General features: G+C 38.1%; 1 protein-coding gene across 11 annotated transcripts in view; it reads right to left on the bottom strand.

The window, feature by feature from the left end:
* The window catches only part of LOC113966595, a 290,519-nt gene that overhangs the window by 114,639 nt on the left and 154,543 nt on the right, over positions 1–21,337 (bottom strand). For 4 of the 11 annotated variants that reach the window (XR_003533884.1, XR_003533882.1, XR_003533883.1 and 1 more), the window contains exons 1-3: positions 16,583–16,675; positions 2,558–2,605; positions 2,083–2,161 (exon numbers count right to left, since the gene is read on the bottom strand). The exons of 5 other annotated variants lie outside the window; for them this stretch is intronic. Coding sequence is in view for 2 of the 6 variants with exons in the window: in XM_027681486.1 (XP_027537287.1) it covers positions 2,083–2,161; positions 2,558–2,605; positions 16,583–16,595 (140 nt within the window). In the remaining 4 variants the exon portion in view is untranslated. Of the gene's footprint in view, positions 1–2,082; positions 2,162–2,557; positions 2,606–16,582; positions 16,693–21,337 lie in introns of those variants that run through there. 2 more of the 11 variants (XM_027681493.1, XR_003533886.1) reach the window with 2 other exon arrangements.

Genomic DNA, 21,337 nt, shown 5'->3' with positions numbered 1-21,337 from the left:
AACCTTAATGTATTTGAGTGTGAATTTCTAAACTGTTATTGAAGATTTAGGTCACTTAAATTTATATTTAAGTCATAAACACTTTTTTATTTTATACCTAACAATAAATAGTTTACTATAACTGGGACCTGGGGGGGGGTTGTGAATAGGGAGGAAACAGGACAAAAAAGTAACAACTGTAAATTCAATTTCCAAGTGTAGCATTACTGTGCTCCTTCCTGAACTGAGTACTGCATTATATTAGTCTTCATTTTGATATTGAAAAAGGACAGAAGACTCTGGTAGTCTGAAAAATATTATTTCAGGTAAACTTAGAGAATATGGATCACATATGACTGAAATACTAGCACAATATGAATCACATATGACTGAAATACTAGCATAATAGCAGATATTACTTCTCCTCATACCAAAAAAAAAAAAAGATGTCCTTAGGCTGCAACCTTAGTTATTTAGTCAACTGTATATGATTTATATATTACCTTTTTCATGTTAGAGTCCACAAACCAGCTCCTTCTCAGACTGTTTCTCAAACTAGAAAGCAGCTGTCAGAGGAGGGGTTTGCTTATTTATTAAGGACCATTCACCTTGGTATTAATTTTTATAGAACTCCTTTGTCATTGCTATAGGCCAAACTTTGTTATTTCACTGTTTGGACAATATATAAACGGCATTGCCAGGACTGATGGATTCCTGACTAAGTCTTATAAACAGCACGGTGGCAGAAACACAGAAATTGCCCTGGAAATTGAGAACCTGGAAGACCACTGCTGTAGAAGATAGTCAAGTAGGTTTGAGAACCGATTGTAATCGCCAGGTTACAGAATATAATCAAGACCGATAAAACCCCAAGTAATTTCAAATGTTAGTGATGAAACTGAGAAACAGAAAAGTTTTGTTTGGTTGGTTCTTCAGTTTCCTTGTGCAATTTAACTTTATTCTTTGTGAATCACAAAGTTTTCAAACTGGCCATTTCAGAATTAATAGCACAAAGAATGGCCAAACACTGCAGTAAATGGTAGTTCAATTTTTGCAATAAGATCATGCGTTTTGGTGGAGGTTGTGAAATAGGTGAGCTTACAAGTATTTCAAAGAAGAGGTTGTAGGTTCTTGCTGCACAGGAGTAGCATTCTTATTAATGGAATGCAATTATGCAGAGAAGGGAAGGCACTGGCAGGGCAATAGAGGTGCTATGATGTATGCATATATTATAAAATTTCATGTTCAAGGTCTGAGAAAATCTTGTTTTAACCAATAACTATTAATCAGCATTTTTTGTGTTTGCAGATTTTGGGTTGTGTTGTAAGTTTTTTCATTTAAATTGACATTAAAATGACCTTAAAATACTTTTTGTGGAATATGGATAAGATGCTCGCATATGTTATTTTAGCTTTGAAGCTTTATATTGCCCTTCTCTTGGCCTGTTAAGCAGTTAATATTTCATACTTAACCAAATTGTTTAGATTTCCACATGCAATCCGTTTCTTTTCTAGACAGAATTGATGAGCAATAACTACAAATTAATGCTCTAGTGATGGGCATTATATAAATGCCATTTCTTACTGTTATTTCTATTTACTCATTTCTTTTGTCTACTGATTCTTTAAAGAATCTTCTCACTTTAGAAAGTGTGAATTCCTTAATAATTAGGTGGGTGAATTTTTTATACAAAAATTTATAAAAGAAACCTGCACATGCAACTTCATGAGAATATCTAAAACTTTCCCCTATTTCGCTAGCAGATATCTACTTACTAACACACACCTACAATATTGGGAAAATATTTCTATTTTTACTGGAACAGAAAAGGAAAAACAGTAAATACGACAAAGCAAAATTCATGATTTTTTAAATTTCAGATCAACCACATCTTTAACAGATATATGGAATAGTATTTGAGATTAGCCACACAGCTTGATCCTACCTTTTTTTTCCTCTTAAAAACTGATGTAATTCCCAGATTTCCGTTCTTTCTAACTTGAGCCCAAGTAACACAAGTATCAAATTGCATCAAATAAATCATAATAAATGCTTAATAGACAAACATGCTTGTTGTTTTTCTTCTACTTGTTAATGACCTACACAGACTTATCTTTCAACTTGGAAGCTGCTGTTCTTGTTCCTGACTGTCCTTTTGCAGTGAGTTTTATCTTCATAGGCACTGTAAAGACAATTTTGCAGCATGGTTGATGACATTTGGTTTCAAATTTGATAACATTCTCTTAGTTTCTTTGTGCTATCTGATAAAATATGCATGGAGAGTAAATTTGCTACTCATGAACAACAAAATATTTTCAGAAAAGCAATCTAATACAAATGTGAAACTTCCTGTTTCAAAGATCATAACACACAAGAACTTTTTAACTAAGTGATCATCTTTAAGGAGGGGAAAAAAAGTACTTCCCATGGAAGAAAGAAAAATTATACCAGAATAATTTTCTTTTCCCGCTCCCCATCAGCCTCTTACAAGTATAGAAAACCTTTCCCTTCCAAAACAATGTTATACTGTACTGAGGGTACTGGATGACATTATTGCTTAAGTTATTTGGAAACTTACAGTAGAGATGCACTGCTTCAGTGGGAACAAAGTACAGAATTATTGGCCCTAGAGTAACAAAACACAAAGTGTTTTCTAGAATATAGGACTTTTTGTTGTTGTTGTTGCTTTCAAATACTAAAAGCTCAGGAATTACTGAGACTTCTCAAACCTTTTAATTTAAACTCCGATTTATCAAGATACTTTAGTGCACACTTTACAGTATGTGAGCAGTCCAATTAAGAACTGATTAGAAGCTACCTGAAAAATATCTGAACGATACCATAGACTCATAAAATAGTTTGGGTTCAAAGGAACCTTAAAGATCATCCAGGTCCAACCCCCTGCCATGGGTTGGGACACCTTCCACTAGACCAGGTTGCTCCAAGCCCCGTCCAACATGGCCTTGAACACTCCCAAAGATGGGGCATCCACAGCTTCTCTGGGCCACCTGTGCCAGGGCCTCACCACCTTCTCAGTAAAGAATTCTTTCCTAATATCAAATTTAAACCTACCCACTGGCAGTTTGAAGTCATTCCCCTTGTCCTGTCACCCCAAGTCCTTGTAAATAGTCTCTCTCCATCTTTCTTGTCGGCTCCCTTCAGGTACTGGAAGGCCACAATTAGGTCACCCCAAAGCCTTCTCTTTTCCAGGATGTACATTAAAACATCCCATTAAACCTGGAATTAATGTTGCTGTTATATTTACTTCAATTCATTTTTTTAGGATGTCATACTTCCTATTCTTTTACTATGTACAAGCAACACTACAACAAGCTTTGACAAAATGTCAGCTATTTTTACAGAGAAATAGGAAAATAGAACTTTTGCATCAATTTTAAGCATAAAAACACAAATGGAAACAAAAAGCTAAATCTAAAACTGTCCACAATAAACAGGAGTCAAAATCTGCCTTTAGGAGCCTATTCACTTATTAGGGATTCCTTCTTTTATTTCAAAATTGTGACAATGTTCTGTGATTTAAAAACTAGTCGTTAAGTTAAAAAGAAATACACAACCAGCTACTTTTCAATATAAAAAATTATTTTCAAAAATAAATTATTTTGGAAAAAACCCCTTCCATGACAAGACTAGTTATCATAATTACTTAATATCAGTTTCTTAAAGCATGGGAGGAGTTTGGGCTTTTTACTCAGTTACTATTTGATCCCATGTTACACAATAGTCTTGTGTGTCTTAACTCATAATGCTTTTGATATCATATATTTAAAAATTGAATGCACTCCTAACCAGAGCAACTATGAATGTTTTCACTTTATAAATAAGCAGACTGCTAAATTGAAGGTATTAGTTAAATAACTTTTAGCACTACTTTTTCATATCAGTTTATAAAGTTGATAACATTCAAAGAAATATTGCATCTGTCAAATGTTGGCAGCAGGCTAATGGTTATCACAGCTAAGATGATGTTAACTTAAGAATGACATCAACATTTCTGCTTCCAAAACTGATGATGCTAATCAAAACTCAAAAATTACATGGCCACCTGGGATGGATGGGAAAGTTTAGGCATGACATCCACAAAGTCTGTGTTTTCAGGAGTGACAAATTAAGGCTTTCAAGGAGCTACAGTGCTTGCAAGTGAGAGAAGCTGATAAAAATCACGCGAGGCAAAACAGAGATATCCTTTAGAACATACAATTGGGCTAAGGATAAAGAGAGATAGAAACAGGATTTTGCTCTGAAAGGAAGAGGAACGTACTTGAGAAAAAAAACAACTATGTCCAGCAGAAAAAAAGTAAAACAAAAGCCCACCTTGCTATCAAAAGGGTTGTGTGGTGTGAAACATTCTTCTTTCAAGAACAGTTATATGTAAGGTCTTAAAGGGCCTGAGTACTTTTCCTTTTTTTATAAAGAAAAGAATCTTTATAGGAATACTTGTTTTGGAAGAACAATCATCCAGGAAGAATAAGTTCACCAGTCATTTAAAACCCAAGAACATTTATTGCAGGTGCATCTCAGAAAACAGTTGAGATTTTCTTCTGGGACACCGACTGGTGGCCACTGGATTCTGCTGTATAATTAGAATTATACATTCAGTGACTTCAAGGTAAAACTATTGCAGGAAGTTTCAAAAGTAGAGCAAAAATGAGGTAAAATACCGAGATTAGACCTCCAGGACCAAAATTGGAACCACATCAAGTTCTATTTTGTCATACCATTTTCCACGCTGGAGAAAGCAAAGGGAAGGTGTGCTTTGCAGTGGAAAGTACAGTCCATAAAAAGAAAGAATTTAGGACACGTAATTTTTCTAACAGTATTTTTACAAGAGACAGACAATCCAACTAAGGGCCAATCCAAACACATGCACATGCAAGAAAATAATTTAACACAAACTCTACTGCATGATACCACACCATGAATAGGGCAGATATCTACATATATAGTGACATATGTCATACACATTGAAAGACAATTAATATCCGTGATGACTAATCAGGAAGCATGGAGGGGTTATCTAAGGAAACAAATCTCTTGCTATTGAGGTTGAATGATGTTGGAAATTAAGGGCAAGTTTCGTTTTATAGATTAAAAAAATGTAGCTGCCAAAAATACACAGCAGGGTACTAAATATAGGGAATGAACCTAAACCAAATCATGCCTTCCAAGACTGCACCTAGTTGTGTCCTGCACTTTTGGGCATTTAGTCAGTGGGACGAGAAGAGAGCCAGCCTGGGGCAACCTCCCTGCTCCCCCTGATCCCTGCAATGGGGAACTGGGATCCTCAGCACCAACTGTTTCACTTTGCAGATCAGGTCCTATTGCTCCTCACTACTTGCTAATGTAGACATAGCCAAATTATATTTATTTGGAGACTGAAGCAGGGCTACATATGGAGAATTTCACCTTTGACAAGTACTAACTTCATTTACATTAACACCTGTCTAGACTGTTTTCCTAAGTATAAACACAAAAATCTCCTTAGTGTATTTGGGCCCTTCTTAGTTAATTAACCATATGTGACGTAAAGTGATACAACCCAGTTAAAGGTATGTCATTGTTGATAGGATCAATTACAGTCAGACATAAGTATTCATTGCTTATACCATCTGTGCTGTATTCCTAAGTGCAGAACCTTGTCAATGAAAGCATACACAGATTAACTGTATTCGCTTTCATTAAAAAACACCAATCTGGTTTGTCAGCTCTGGGCACTTTCTGTTAAAAAGTTGCAATAATATAATGCACAGTCACCTCCTCCTTCCAGCATACTGTGGCTATGTAATTTGAAGGGTTTAGAATAATATTTGTGGTTATTCCGCTTCTTGAGTGATTTTATTCTTAACTAGTGGCAACCGTCCAACAGTCCTCCAAAACTCCACTTATATACCAATCTGGGAAATCATTGTGGTCATAGTAAGGAAGCAAATCTTGCCTGTTCCGTTGCATGTTTATCAACATTTTCTAAGGTTTCTGTTTTTCACTGTTGTTCTTCGATATTACAGGATCTGATCATATCACATTTGAGGAGGAAAAAGCCCCCAAAAGAGTAATTCAAGCCTTGGAAACTTTCAGTTGCCATGCAGATATGCCTACAGACAAATACACACACATATATATATACATAGTAGAAATACTACAACTTATTTCATGCTTTTGATGTTAGCTGCAATGAGAACCTACAGTTAGATTAAACTAATACTCCTAAAGTTAATTAACAATTTCATGGATGAGTTTTGTACATAAGAAGCTGTGTACAGCTCTATAGGGTTTGGAATAGGTCTTATTTTCATTCCTATCATTACTATGAGAAAATTATTTTTATTTAATAATATAGTTATAGGATAGGCAGCATAGTCTCTGTATGGGTGTAGGACAGGTTTTAAAGGACTGGTTTGGAGCATGGGAAAAAGCTGTACAACTACATTTGTTTAGAGATCAAAAGCTTGAAAAGCTGACTGAATTACAATTTACATTTTCCTCACAACTGGGGCAACAAACTGATGAGATAAAATACGTTTCTAATCAAGCTCCCTCCAAAGATGACATCTTCAAGGAAGATTAGGACCCAGTTTTCTATTGTTAAATGATTACAGTTAAAACTGCAATCAATACAGATCACTTGAGAAAGCAGGCTTTGCATCTAAGTGTATTTCACTCCTAGAATATTGGAAGACCACACTTAAGGATGCTCATGAGCAAAAATCAGGAAGGGATAAATAAGATGCACTTCTATTGCTATTGTTTGCACTCTGGGTTTATATCTCTATGTTTAATTTGGAAGGGATTTAGAGGCACACCCATGTGGGAAGAGCCTGGTCAGTTTAAAATTGAAAAGCAAAAAGCAACAAACCAACCAAAAAACAACTTTTGGCTGATGAGGACTTTTCCCTGAGTTTATAGTAAAGTAAATCTAAGGGCTTGGTCTCCTTAGATATAAAACTGTGCTGATGAGGATATTGACCAAAAGTTTAATAAAATGATCTGGAAGAAGCAGAATTATAGAGAAAAGCTTAAATATGTTCATTACAAAATGAGAAAAGTTAAAACAGTACTTTCAAGATTTATGATTAGCATGCTCATTTCTTTCAAAACAGCTGAAAGTAAATCACACTTCAGGATGTTTCAAAAAACATTTAAATAAGGAAATATTTATTTGAAATCTAGCAAGGTGCCTAGAATATTTTTATGATTGTATATAACACAACTGCAAACAAAACCCTGTTTATAGCACCCTTTAAAGATAAAAGTGAAAAAGGAAATTTTGCAAAATGTAAAAAGTCTCTCCTTCACCCACCCAACAGCACACATAAGTATTTTCATCAAGGCCTGATTACGAAAGGATGGTACCTGCATTCTTCAGAATACAAAACATTAAGAGAAATCACTGGAAAAATCTCTGAATTCACTTTCAAATAAATTTAAATTTTATGTAGTTTTCAGTGGTATTTTTATATTTTATATTAACATATAAACACAAAACTTCACAAATGTCTACACAGAAGAGCCTGAAATTCTCTTTTCCTTTTGTTTGCTTTATTCACAGTCTCAAAAATCTTACCTACTTCTCACTTGCAACAGAAAGCCGTATTTAACTAGATCTATTGGATCACAGATGATCTGACTTTCACATTAATTGCTGACAGATTTACCTCTGAAGAGGAAGCATTGTTTGAATCTCACCTAGAGGACAAGGTTAAAGCGAACTAAGCAGAGAGGTTTGCTGTGATACCACCAAACAACGGTTACATGATCGTGTGAAGCCGTCAGAGTTGGCAGGTTCAAAATCCCAGTATAGAACCAAACAACTTGCTTGATTCTTGAAGCCAAAGAAGTTATGTAACAAGACATTTGTTTGCGCTGGGAAAAAACCCCAGTCTCTGTACCCTTTCATGCCTTCCATGAGTATTTTTCAAAAGGCAAGCAGTGGCATATTTGTCTTGAGAAGACGTTTTCTTTCGTTAGAAAAGTCAAATGCACACATCAGAAATCAAAACTGTACCTTCTGCACAGTGCAGACATACAGACATTATAGAATGTGTTATTTTGTTATAGATGCTCCCTGGTGAAGGATGTAGACTTACCACAGTCTGTGTTGCAAAGTTTCAGAAACATATATTTTAATTAAAAGCATGCATTTGATTTAATCACACCTGGTGTTGGGTCTGCACTACAATGTTTGGATGAAGGCTTGCAGTGCAGATACCTGCTTAGAACACTGTATACCAGAGATGGCTGTGGAGGCTTTGGGATGGAGAATGAAGACAAAAGTGTTAGTTAAAGGTCTCAGAAGTTAATAGTGTCTGCTGCAACAGCAAGTCTCATCACACTGCCTTGATCCTTCCTTCTCTCCTCATTAAAGACAGACTAACTGCAAGGTAGTACAGCATCGGCACAACTGTAGTAATTCCGCTGTGTTGCTCTAGGAGACAAACTTTATGAACAAAGGAAACTACTCTTCTACCATTCCTTTTCAGTTGGTTACACCTCCTCTTAGGAAATGCAACTAAATAGCTATTAGGAGTGTTATGCCACTCATCCTTACAATTCACACATATTACAGAAGATATTTTAAATAACCATTTCATGCAACAATCTAGTGTTTCAAATGTAACAAATTTCGTAATTATCATTATTATCTATAATGATCACACTTCAGGAAAAATTGCCTTGGGAAACTTAAAATATTAAGGTATTGTTGTAAAGAGGTCAATTTGAATTTAAAGTGGATTCAGGTGTTCAGATATTCACAGTTTAACAATGTGATTTGTACAAACAATAAAGTTGTGACAAAGTTGCTCTTTATTCCCTAAAACAATAACATATGCTGTTCACATTGCAGAATTTTTTATTGAAAAGTCAGGTAGTTCCACCTGTTTCATCATGAATAATATTAGACTGTCTTGTAAGAAAATAATAATTGATTTGAGAAAGAAACTGTAAGGAAGATGAAAAAATCAGAATCTATTTTGGAAAACTGATTATCTCCATTTGGAATTTTTTCTGTAATCATGTCTGGACATAATCTTGAATTAAATCTTTAGGCAAAAATTTCTACATGCTAGTGAAATCCATCTGGAAAACAAATGCCAAATCAAATGGCTACAATTACGGTACACCAATTTTAACACTTTGAAATTAGTTTTGTAGGAAGAATTTATGATCAACACAACAAAAACTCAAAAAGAGGTCTTAGCAGTTATGGTACCAGACTTGAGATGGCAGATCTAGATTGAATCCCTCATTTCAGCCCAGACCACTTTATCAGCTATGAACTAAGTCCTGGGCCACAGATACACAAAAACAGTAAGGTCCCCAAAACTTCCCTTGTGGAAGTTGGTACTTGTGAAGATCTTAGCCTTGGTCTCTTTCTTTCTCTGGCTTTTCTGTAGGTCAATAAAATGGGACTAGCAATCCTGTCCTCCATTTGGAGGAGGAAAAAATTCACAAATAGCTTAATTAATGCAAAATAAGCAACACCTAGCCTGCACTAAAAGTCTAAAAGATCAGGCACACAGCAAACTTCCAGGGTGCTCAGATAGACCTTTAAAAAACATTTTATCAGTTGCTGATGTTCCCTTTCACTTATTTCCCTCAGATGATGAATTTCTGCCCCAGGTCTACCTTTTTCCCCAAGAAAAGAAAAATACTCTTTGTTCCCCATCTTATGCAGTTATCCAGGCTGAGATTGGTAATTTGTAAACATCAGCTTTCCCACGATTGCCATTATTGCTGTTTCAAGTTTTCACTGTGCTTGAGTGAAATATCCTATTTTCTGTTTTAGTTCTGCCTCTTCATCATTCTTCCAACCTACGCTTTTTAAACACTGTATCCTGAAATCTTTAACACACTCTCAGTTTCAAATTACCATCTTGTACTCAACAAAAAGTTCAACGATGAGATATGTTTCCAAAGTCCCTCTGGACAATGTTTGTCATCTATGAAAACGTTGAGGAGACAAAGGATGGGGAACAGATGACAACTAAAACTGGAACAATGTAATATTCATAAAATTCAGTGATCCAGAATACATCTGCCACTCAGTCAGTCAGTCTCTGCATTTATGTCCTTAATGCCCACATGCAGAACAGCCAAGAGGCTTTTCCTCTTTCTTGCTGGAGGTGGCTGGAGCTGGCTGAGTCCTGCAGAAACTAATGCCAAGGCTGGTTTCTAGGATGCATAAATTTTATATCACATCACAGCACAGTGACACAAAAAACTAGAACAATGTTTTACGTACAATTGCCATCTTACGTTGACTTTTCACAGTTTGTACTGTCTCTTCAGCATGGTCTTTATATTACTTCCCTTAGCGAGCCAACCTCCCTGTAATTACTGAGCACTGGTACTGCCCACTGCTTTAAACAAACCTCTGTAAATGAAATGGAGGCTATAAAAGCAGTTCATAGCCTTAGCTACCTTCAATTACCTTCTGAATAGTCACACAAGGATATATGCTGAAATTAAATCCAGTTATTTTCAAGGAACTATATTGAAAATCTGCTTAAATGTAAAGAACACAAAAGCATCAATGAAGCAGCTGAGCCTGCTATTTGCTTTGCTACAGTGGAATATCATCCTTAGTTATATGTTGAGAATGAATTTGGATAGCAAAGCAACAACAAGGAAGTAATCTTCCCATTCTTGCCAGTACCGGATATTTTGCCATACTGAGTAGAGAGGAGAGAGGGGAAGGGGAGAAGAAAAAAAAAAAAAAGGAGAAAAGTGAACCCATTTGTTTATACATAGTTTATATATGTTTAATGTAGATGAACAAGATTCAAAGTCTGGTACTAGTCTATTAGCCTCAGCTTCAAAGTTTTCAAATATAGTTAAATGAAACCAAATGCAGTTAAATGAATACGAACTGATTTCTTATAAAACACTGAATTCTTGTGCTTTTTGTGGTTATCTGGTATGCAATTCCAATAGCTGAAGCCAAGAGAGCTCAGATCTGGAAAATTAGTTTTGCTGAAAATAGACAAGCAACTCTTCTCTAACATTTACACTAACAACGTCTGGAAAAAAAATCCAGCAATCTTCTGTGCTTCATTTGAAAGGAAGAATAAATGTCAGTACCAGGCATTTTTCCCATTCTGACCAGGACTCCCTAATCTACATGAAAACACAAAATTACTTGTAAATCAGATCGCTAGTTACCTGTTTTGTTTTTCCTTCAAACTGCCACCAAGTCCTGACCCACATCTCACTATCTATGCCATTCCCCAACAGCTCTGAATGAAGATGATTGCAAAATGAATACAAAAGGTTTAAAAACAAATGATCTTGTGTGTTCTCTCATTAACCGTTATTCAGAATTTATTTTGTAATAGCATCCGCTCTTTAGGGAGACAATTTTCCTACCATGGTCTTGTCTAGGCTTCCTAACATTAAGGAATAAACATTTTGTAGTCAGTGTAAATACTTATTAGCTTATACAAGTATTGATGAATCTATTTTTATTAGGTGTCTCTCAAACTCCACCTGGCTTCCAAGAAGGTCAATCAAAACTGAACCAGATGTCACTCACATCAGTGAAAAAGCAAACCTACACAACACTTCACTTTACTTCTGTAAAGTATAAATGGAGACAGCCAGCACAATTCACACACTCATGCCATCCCCCATTCTATTTAATCTTTTAGAAGTAGCATTCCTTTCATCCAAATTAAACTCATGTTACTTTTCAGTTATCTCTCTACAAACATCTGGCCATCGACTCAAGCTGTGCATGACTAGAACAAAAATTTAAGATTTTGTCTCACAGAAGTCCCTTCTATAAGATCCTTTTCAATCTTTCTAAAACCTTTTAACATCTGGCCTACACTGATAGGACTAATGAATTCCCTTCTGTGTCTTCGTAGGTAGGATACTTTTTATGTCATCAGCTCTAGGTATGGCCTTTCCCACCTATATCCTCAAACAAATGCCTCTCCCATGTTCCCAAAATACCATTAGTCGATTATGTCATGGCAGCTTTCTCTGGCTTTGACAAACCTATATGCTCAAATCTGTCCATTTTTTTTGATGCAAAGATAATATTTCTAGCCCAACGGTTCACGTTGACCTCCTTTTTAGCTCCCTGGTGACCCCCTAGGGCAAGGTCTCGCTGATGAGGATTTCCAGAGGGGTCTGAGCTGACAGTCTGCTGTTTTGGACCAAGCACAACTCTACTACTTCACAAGCTTCCCATCCTGCTAGGGAGTTACGAGTGTACAAGTGCCTTTATCTATGTGATGTTTTGGTCTGTTACCACATTCTCAGTCCGCCACCAGAGACTCTCTCAGTAAAATGCTGGGTTTTTAAAAAATTTTTATTTACCATAACTCCAAAAAAATATAAGAAGAGCTGTGCCAACTGGATGCTCAGACTGCTTGTAACACTAGTCCATGGTCAGCTGTATGTCCTCTTCCACCTATGTTTAATTATAATTTAAATTACATTTAGGTCTGTGTGTTTTCAGATCGTTCAATTCAGTTGTCATTCATGAAAACAACTCATCAAAATCATACAAACAAATGAAAATTCCCTTTTCTTTCTGCAGTATGACCTTCTTGTCAATGAAAGGAAGAAGGGAAAGAATCTTACTTTGGTTATAAAATTTCTTAATTTTTCACCTAATGCCCTATTCTTTTAATGGTTCCTCATTTTTCTTCATGATGTACTTTGTCAGTCAGTCTTCATTTTGGTTTTGCAAAGTGGGAATTCCATATCAATAATAATTACACAGACCATTCTGGAATAAGACAATTATATCTCCAGTATATACCAGTGGTTAAAGCAAAACACAATAAAAAAGATAAGGCATTTATTTGTAGAGATTTAATAGTGTGCTGATGTTAGAGCCTAATGCACAATCATGCTGACTTTGCAAACACACCTTTCAAATAATTCTACTGACTCCCATTGCACTGCATCTCTGCTGAGCTGAACTAAATCACAAAATGTTAAAGATTATTCAGAAATCAAAATACTAAATTTCAGTAAGCAATATAACTTTCCTGGAAGACTTGAAAGCCCTAAAAAAATCAACAAACAAACGAGTTTTCTCTCAAATTGTCATCTGATATCATATTCAACTATCACTTCTAAGAAGATTCTCAAAATGAAACCTATAGCAAAGTTAATGAAAACCACTGACTGCAAAGGAACGTTGAACAATATTTATGTACAGAGAACATTCAGAAAGTGTATCCAAGTTTGAACATCAATACAGTACCCACAAGAAGAGAAAGTGTTCATTGAAACATTCCATAAATTAAAAAAATTATATTACATGTTAATTATCAGATATGCATATGCATATACTTATAGGCTATTTTCTGGTGCTCAACTTTGTAACCTCAAAGTAGCTTCAAAATACAAGGTTTTGTTATTTGATATGTAGACACATATATATATTTAATATAGAATATATACACATACTTTATCATGAAAGCACATTAAAAAAACAAACAAACAAAAAATCCTGAATGGTAAATCTTGGTTTATATTCTCACTACAAAACAGTCTTTAGAGGACAATACATAATTTATAATCTGAACAGACATTGCTCAATGCCCAGAAAGGACAATTATCATTGCCTAAGTAGCCTTTCAGCACTTCTTTTTGGTCTTATTACTCTAGGTTTTATCTCCTTTACTGAAGGTACTTAAAACTTCACATGCTATTATTAATTTCTGAAGGGCTGTTTCTTTGGCAAATATTATCCTATCCAAGCACTCCACAAACCTTCACTGAAGAACACAACACATACATACATGAGACTATAGTGTGGAAAAGCACCATTCATGTAATTTCAGTTTAACTGGCAGAAAATTATCAAAATTACTTTATTTTGGGCACCAAAACCAAACCTCTCACAGACTGATGTTTTTCAAACTACCTATTTCAGTACATTCAAAACTCATCCCCTCTGTTTTCTTTTGCTGGAGTTGCGACAGTTCCCAGATCTGCCCTGGATGCCACAAGTACCTCCCTTGAGTACTCTGGAAATAAGGAACAAATGGGGTTCATCTGAGCAGGAGTGTGTATATACAGCATATATGTGACGTGAGTGGTGTGGCAGGCACAGGAAGAGGACCCAGTTCTGACCTACCAGTCACCTCTCCTAAAACAGATTATTTTCTTCATGGGGGATAAGTACAGGGATGATCCAAACAAGGGAGATGTGCTACCATGCTGTTGGATCTGAGATGTGAAGCAGTAGCTGATATCGAGGGATCCAGACTCTCCTCCCATCCCCAGCCCCCTCTTGAACAGATGCACATGCACCTGTGAATCCAACACATCAGGCACACTCAAAACATTGTGTCTAACTACCTCTAATTCCTTAGAAACTCCATTCCAGAGAACTACTACACTTGCTCCAAAATGAGGGCAGAAGATTTAAAAACTCCTTAACAAAACAACAAAAGGCATAAGGGAAAGTAAAGCTTGCATGTTTTACATGTTCATTTAGGCAATTCTCATTCTGAACACCATTAAGTTGTTAAGTAATCTGAAGGAAAGTAAAAGCTCAGAAAAATGAGAGTATAGGCCTTTCCATAATATAACCTGCATAAAAGATGTTACAACCTGCTTCTGTGCAGCAATTTGAAAGCAGCACATAAATGAAATACTGATTTGAAGCATAAAGATCATTCTAGATTTAAATGCAAAACTAAAAATCAAGTAAAATTAAAGTCAATCCTTTAAAATTAATAGATATGAAAAACATAGGGATTATATAAGTATGCTGCATTACTATAGCCCCTCAAGTTGCCTCATTACTGCAGCATCATCAGTTCTCTGTTGTCCAAGGTAAAAGCAGGTTGGATTCCCCAAAACTGGGGGACTGGAGAGGGAGAGCAGGGAAGTGAAATGATGCAGAGGTAATACAGATAGTTTTAGAGAGAATACAAGACCAAGGTGTAGCTCCACACAGCTGGATGTGATGCAGCAAAGCTCTGCATCCCTCAGAGCACAGTGCCACCCTGGAGGGCCAGGAACCCACCTCACAGTTCAAAGACTCTGCCAGTGTGGGGTCAGTGCTGTGCTCGAGTTATTGAGTGCTCATGTGCTGTTAAAAGAGTGCAGAGAAAAGGCTTTGCACTGAAGTCTGATCTGGAGTTTACCAGCTCTAGCCCAGTGCTGCCTCTCAGTGCTTCCATGTTTGCAAAACCTGACCTAATAACACCTTTTGGAAATGGAGCAGGAGGAAGTGACAGCAACTGCAAACAGATTCACTGTGGGTTTGGGACAGTTGACACCAAGTCCAAACTGATAATAGCTGTTGGACTTGCCTCTGCATCTATTTTCTGCATTCCTCATCCAGGAAAATGGATTGAGGGAGGTTCAAATTAGGTCTGCATGGAGCCTGTTTGGTTCATACAGAGTTTATGCATGAAAGTAGCTAATCTGCTTGTGGATTAAAGATGGTTTTAACCACATTACTGTAGCACTGAGATCTAAGGTAGAAAAACATGGGCCCAAGCTGGCTCTGCACTTGCGTCGTGATTAATCAAAAAACTGAATGACAACAAAATACTGAATCATAACCGTAGCTCAGTTGTCCATCTTGTCTACTCACTGCAAAAGATATTAATTTTGTAGCTGATCAAGTTAAGTTATACATAAATTAAGCTCATTGATGTTTCTTTGTTATCAGCCAAGACTAAATTCAAAGACATGATGTGTCAGCTTTCTTGCAGATCAGTTGTGAATCTCTCTCTAAAAGGAAGGACAACACACAAGGAAAAGGAATATCAACATGCTGGCATGTTATTGAAACTTATTTTCCCCAAAACTTAATCTAACCCCATCTGAAGGAAACATCATGTCAGCTCCTTGAACTCAACTAACCTGAATAACTTAAGTTTTGAAGTTCCCTCAGTATATAGGAGTAAGAACAGCATGAAACATATAAAAGTTTGTTTTACTTGAGATATTTGTTCAAGAGAAGCCAAAATTGCTAAGTGTCCTAAACTGAATTACTTTTCTACCCCAGAGAGAGGGTGTTCCCTCTAAACCAGATGACAGCACAAGAATTTCAGAAAGTATTGTTTGCATTTTACTGATCTTCAGATTGCTAATACACAAGATTTTAAAATAAAGCACTGGTATTCTGAAAGTTATAAGGTATTTAAATTCTTTTTGCTTTAAAAAACAACAAAGCACCATTAAAATTATTTAGTATTCTATTAGAGGTATAGTCTTTTTACTGCCTTTAGCACCAGGCTATCAAAGTACCCTCAGCAGTCTAATAAAAGCTAGAAGTAGTATCTGCCATAGTTGGATCATTTCCTCTTTCCCTAAGGGCGAAACTAAGTCTAAAATATAAATGACTTGATAAGGTTCCTTTTATTTTATTATTTTAATAAATGCATACATGTACTTCTATGTTTGTGTCAGAGACACAGCTATGTAAAAGAATTGTGCCTCGCACTTGAATTTCCATAGGAAGTGGCTCCCGCCATCCCAAACAGTCCTTAGAAAGGCTCAGGAGACAAGCTTTATAAAGCATCTAAAAATTTCCAGTGTTCATAAACTGAATTCATTATAGTGATTGTCTACCTCAAAATTAGGTCAATTTTTTAAAACTCACATTCATTCATCATCTTCAAGATAAGAAGTATGATCTTGTACTGAAATCTCTATTCTTTGGGAATATCTTGTATCCAGAAGTCTAGGTTTCATATCAAGGAACCACAGAATAAATGAGCTTGGAAGGGATGTCGAAGTCACAGAATCATAGAATGGCCTGGGCTGGAAGGAACCCTAAAGGTCACCTAGTGCCAATGCCCCTGCCATGGACAGGGACACCTTCCACTAGACCACATTTCTCAGAGCTCTACCCAGCCTGCCTTGGAGACTTAAGGAATGGGGCAGCTACACCTTTTCTGCGAAACCTGTTCCAGTTCCTCACCACTCTTACAGTAAAGGATTTTTTCCTCATATCTAATCTAAACCTACTCTCTTCCAGTTTGAAGCCATTCCCCCTTGTCCTGTCACTACAGGCCCTTGCAAAAACCTACCTTCATCTTCCTTGTAGGCTCCCTTCAGGTACTGGAAGGCCACTTCAGGTCATCCTGAAGTCTTCTCTTTTCCAGGCTGAACAATCCCAATTCTATTAGCCTTTCCTCATATGAGAGGTGCTCCATCCATCTAATTAACTTGGTGGCCTCCTCTGGACTTGCTCCAATAGGTCCATGTCCTTGCTGTGCTGGGGACCCCAGAGCTGGAGGCAGCACTGCAGGTGGGGTCTCAGCAGAGCAGAGCAGAGGGGCAGAATCCCCTCCCTCCCCTGCTGCCCACACTGCTTTGGATGCAGCCCATAACACAGGGGGTTTCTGGGCTCCCAGTGCACATGGCTGGGTCGTGTCCAGCCTCTCACCCACCAGCACCCCCAAGTCCTTCTCAGCAGGGCTGCTCTGGATCTGTTCATCCCCCAGCCTGGATTGGTACTGGGGGTTGCCCCAACCCAGATGCAGCACTTTGGACTTGGTCTTGTGAAACCTCATGAGATTTCCCTGGGCCCACTTCTTGAGCTTACCTAGGTCCCTCTGGGTGGCATCGAGTCCTTCAGGTGTGTCAACCACAACCCTCAGCTTGGTGGCATCTGCAAATTTGATGGGAGTGCACTGAATCCCTTTATTTATGGCTATGCCATTAATGAAGATCTAAGAATCATCTAATCTGATTCCCTGCTGAAGCAGGTCTAAGAGCAGGTTTTGCAGTAGCTTGTCTAATCATGTCCTGAACATTTCCAAGAATGGAGATTCAAATATCAAATAGAAATATCACATCTATCAGAGTGCTCCTGGAGAGGAACATCCGCATGCTCATAGAATTTCAACACCAGCTATGATCACTATGGTGCTCAGTTCTGATTTCCTTCATAATGAACTCAAAGAGTTCACTCATTTCTGTATCAACTCATTGAGTAAGGACATGTGTATAATAAATTTTGATTTAAAGAGGTGAAATTTGAGATGCTGCAATGCATTACATACTCAAATGAATAATTCATATCATATAACATCTATAAGACTAACCCACCTTAACAGACACACTAGAAGATGGTCATTTTTGGTTCAGAAGATACATCCTTCTAACCCTGTCTTGTATTATTTCATCTTTCACCACAAAAGCTTCTCTTACAGTTCAGTTATCCTAAGCACAGAGACCAATTACTTTCTAGCTATCAAACTGCTTATTAATCCCAGGGGATTATAAATAAATATGTCAAGCTATATGGGAACAAGGAGAAAAGGGGGAAAGAGAGGGAAAAATTAAAAAAGACACTGGCAGACAAAAAGAAAAATATATTCCTGAAATCTTGCATCTCAGTGCCACCAGGATTTCGAAGAATGCTTCACTGCTGGTCATTTTACCAGCAGTAGTGAAAAAAGAAAGCAGTCAATTTTGTAATCAAGAACAAATCAGCTTAGGTCCTTCTATCAACAGCACAAATTAAACTTTATGTTGAGTTGCAGGATGGAAGGAAGAATCAGGGCTTATTTTCCTTCTGAAAGCTGTTCCACTTTTCTGTCTTGTGCTAACCAGAGCAAGTCAGAGAGAGATCTTTGCACTGGATGGTTCAGGTTGTGGCTTGAGTTCAAAGCACTTACATAATATGTGGTCAGGTATTCCCCACCACTCTAACCATTAAACCTTTCCACTACAAGTCTTACTGTGTGAAAACTGTCTGTCTGCTTGAAAAACAATTAGGCAATTACATTGTAAAGTCATGAAAAAGTACTTCCTCTAAAACTTATGAAGAAATCAGACACCTGTATGTGCAATGCAGTCTTAAAAGTAGAATGACAGGATTACAAGGTTAATGGTTTTCCTTTTGACAGATGTTATCTGGGCAGGATTCTGGCTCCTAGAGAGTTCAGAAAAAGGAGAAAGACAAAATACAAACAAAAAACTACAACAGGCAGCAAAAACCAACCATGTGAAAAAGAATTTTAAACAAAATAAACAAGAATTATGAGAGATGAGAAGTATCTTTTTCTGAAACCACACTTAACTCATTCAGTAACATCCAAAAGATGCACATAAAGTCAATATCATTAGGTTTTTTGCTTAATTAGATTCAAGGATGAGAGAATTCATGAAATCATAAGGCCTCTTCACGCGTGGTTTTGTAATCAGAATTTGTTTTCAGATATGAGAGCAAGAAGAATGTGGTTTGCCCACAACCTGGACTTGACCCATCACTTTGTAAATGTATAAACCAAGAATCTCCTCATAAGATGGTCTGTATAAGACAGGAATGAAAAACCCACCTATAAATGAAGCAGAAACCCAAATCTTATCAAACAGATGAGCTCCTGTTAGTTGTCTAGAATGTAACATGCAGTCAAACAAGCACTCAGCAAGACTCTGTGTAGTGGTTTGAGCCAGGTTTTCCCCCTGAAACTAAGAAAGTAGTAACCCCCAGGGGGTGGTGACCCTTGGGGCTTGACCCAATCAGTGCTCCTGCAAAATATAAACATATCTCTGGAGACCGAAAAAGAAGCAGTAGTACTTGTAAGAAGAAGAGGTGGCCATGTTGTGGTGAGCCACGAGGAGAAGGGGCTCCGGCCCCTTGGGGGCCTCTGTTTCCCCCCCCAGCCCCCGGTTGGGGGCTGCAGGGACTCGGAACAGTGTCAGACTGGACTGAGTGCCTGTGGCTAGGAACTGGGGGAGTTTCTCCCCTGTAAGTAGAAGTGGGAGATGCTGGGAGCAGCGACGGAGCAGCAGCGGAGACAGCAGCGTCCGAAGAGCAGTGGCAAAGAGCCAACTGATAAGGACCAAAGGAGCAACACAAGCCGGTATGCAGCTAAGGCAGACACAGAGGTGTCTGAGGAGAAGGAAAAGCAGCAACAAGACAAGAGAACCAAGCCAGCAGCAGGAACAGAGTTTCGGGGTAAGAACTGGACAAACCAAACCCCCCAAACTCGCTAGAGACCCCTCCGAGAAAGAGGAGGGGGTGGTGGACTGAGAGGAGTCCTAAAGTGCAGTATGCACTGCTGAGAGGAGCTAGGAAGCTCATGGCCTCCTGAGAGATAAGCCAGGACGGCCGAAGGAATGTGTGTGGAGGGGGTGACCTTGGGCTTCCCCCCTCCTTGCTGCAGCTTCAGAGAAGCTGGCAGCCATCTTTGAAGCAGAGCACAGAAGCTCTGTGAAGGGGCTTGATTTCCCCTGAAGATACCAGACTGTCATGAAGACCCCCGTGCTTCGTGATATGACCGTGGTAGAACGACCTTGTCTGGGGTTACGTAGTCCACGGAAAGACCCCCGTTTTGAAGACGGAGGGCCGAGAGGGGCTTGGAGACCCCCCTCGTGTGTATTGGCAAGGATCCAGCTGCAACTGCTGCCTGAAAGAGAAGAAGAAAGCCTGCTGCCTAGAGAGAGACCTGTTGCTCAGAGACTGGAAGGGGTCTTTTCTTCTTCTTCTCTCCTGGACTTTTATTTGGAGGGAGAAGAGATTTGGCCCATTGTAAATATTACTGTCATGGTAGAGATAGATATAGAATTAAGATTGTATGCAGTGTATTATAGTATTTATTTATGTGTATAGTCTTTGTAATATATTCCTTTCCCCCATATTGAGTCTCGTGTTTTTGTCTAGAAAACCCATCTCACATGGGGTTGAGATGTGGGTGGGGGGCTAGGAATCAGAATTGGATTTTGGGCCTTTTCAAACCATGACACTCTGATGTCACTGTTAAGCCAGCAAGCAGCCAAAGAAACAATATTCTGTAGACTACAGCATCAGAAAGCCCACCAAAGCAAGGGTCCCTCCCCACAAAAAAAAAAAAAAGAAGACAATAGAGAGGATGTCATTAGAACAATATACATGTTATAATAAAGTATAGGGTGGCAGCACTTAGTTATCCCTTTAAAGAGGAATCTAATACTACTCTGCCACTGATTCTTGCTTTTCCAATTCAGCACAAGGCATGATGTTCACGACCGCCTGAAGCAAGTCTCCTCAGTGACCTGAAATCGGCAGGACTCAGAATCCAGGGATCTCAGCTCCACTCAAATCTTGTGTCTTGTGTTCATCGTTAATCATGTGCCACTGAGGACCCAGAGACTGTCGAGGAACAACACTGAAGCCATGTATGCCTCCTGTAGCCTTACCTTGGCCAGCCTCAGCTCCGGCACAGTGGCAGCTGGGATGCCATCGGAGACTAATCGTGCAGCCGGAGGGCTTTGGATTTGACCAATCCAAATTGGGAATCTGACCGCACCACTACGCACCCCAAGGCACTCTTGGATCTCCCTAACTTTTCCTTGACTCTGAGCATGAGAAGATGCCAGCTAAAGATACATTTTTGATACCAACCTAATAGTAGAGAAAACG

This window comes from Neopelma chrysocephalum, unplaced genomic scaffold, assembly GCF_003984885.1.
Source record: "Neopelma chrysocephalum unplaced genomic scaffold, ASM398488v2 Primary Assembly neopelma1_60, whole genome shotgun sequence".
NCBI lineage: Eukaryota > Metazoa > Chordata > Aves > Passeriformes > Pipridae > Neopelma > Neopelma chrysocephalum.
The sequence above is the reverse complement of the archived record's forward strand: the minus strand, read 5'-3'. Positions and strand labels throughout refer to the sequence as shown.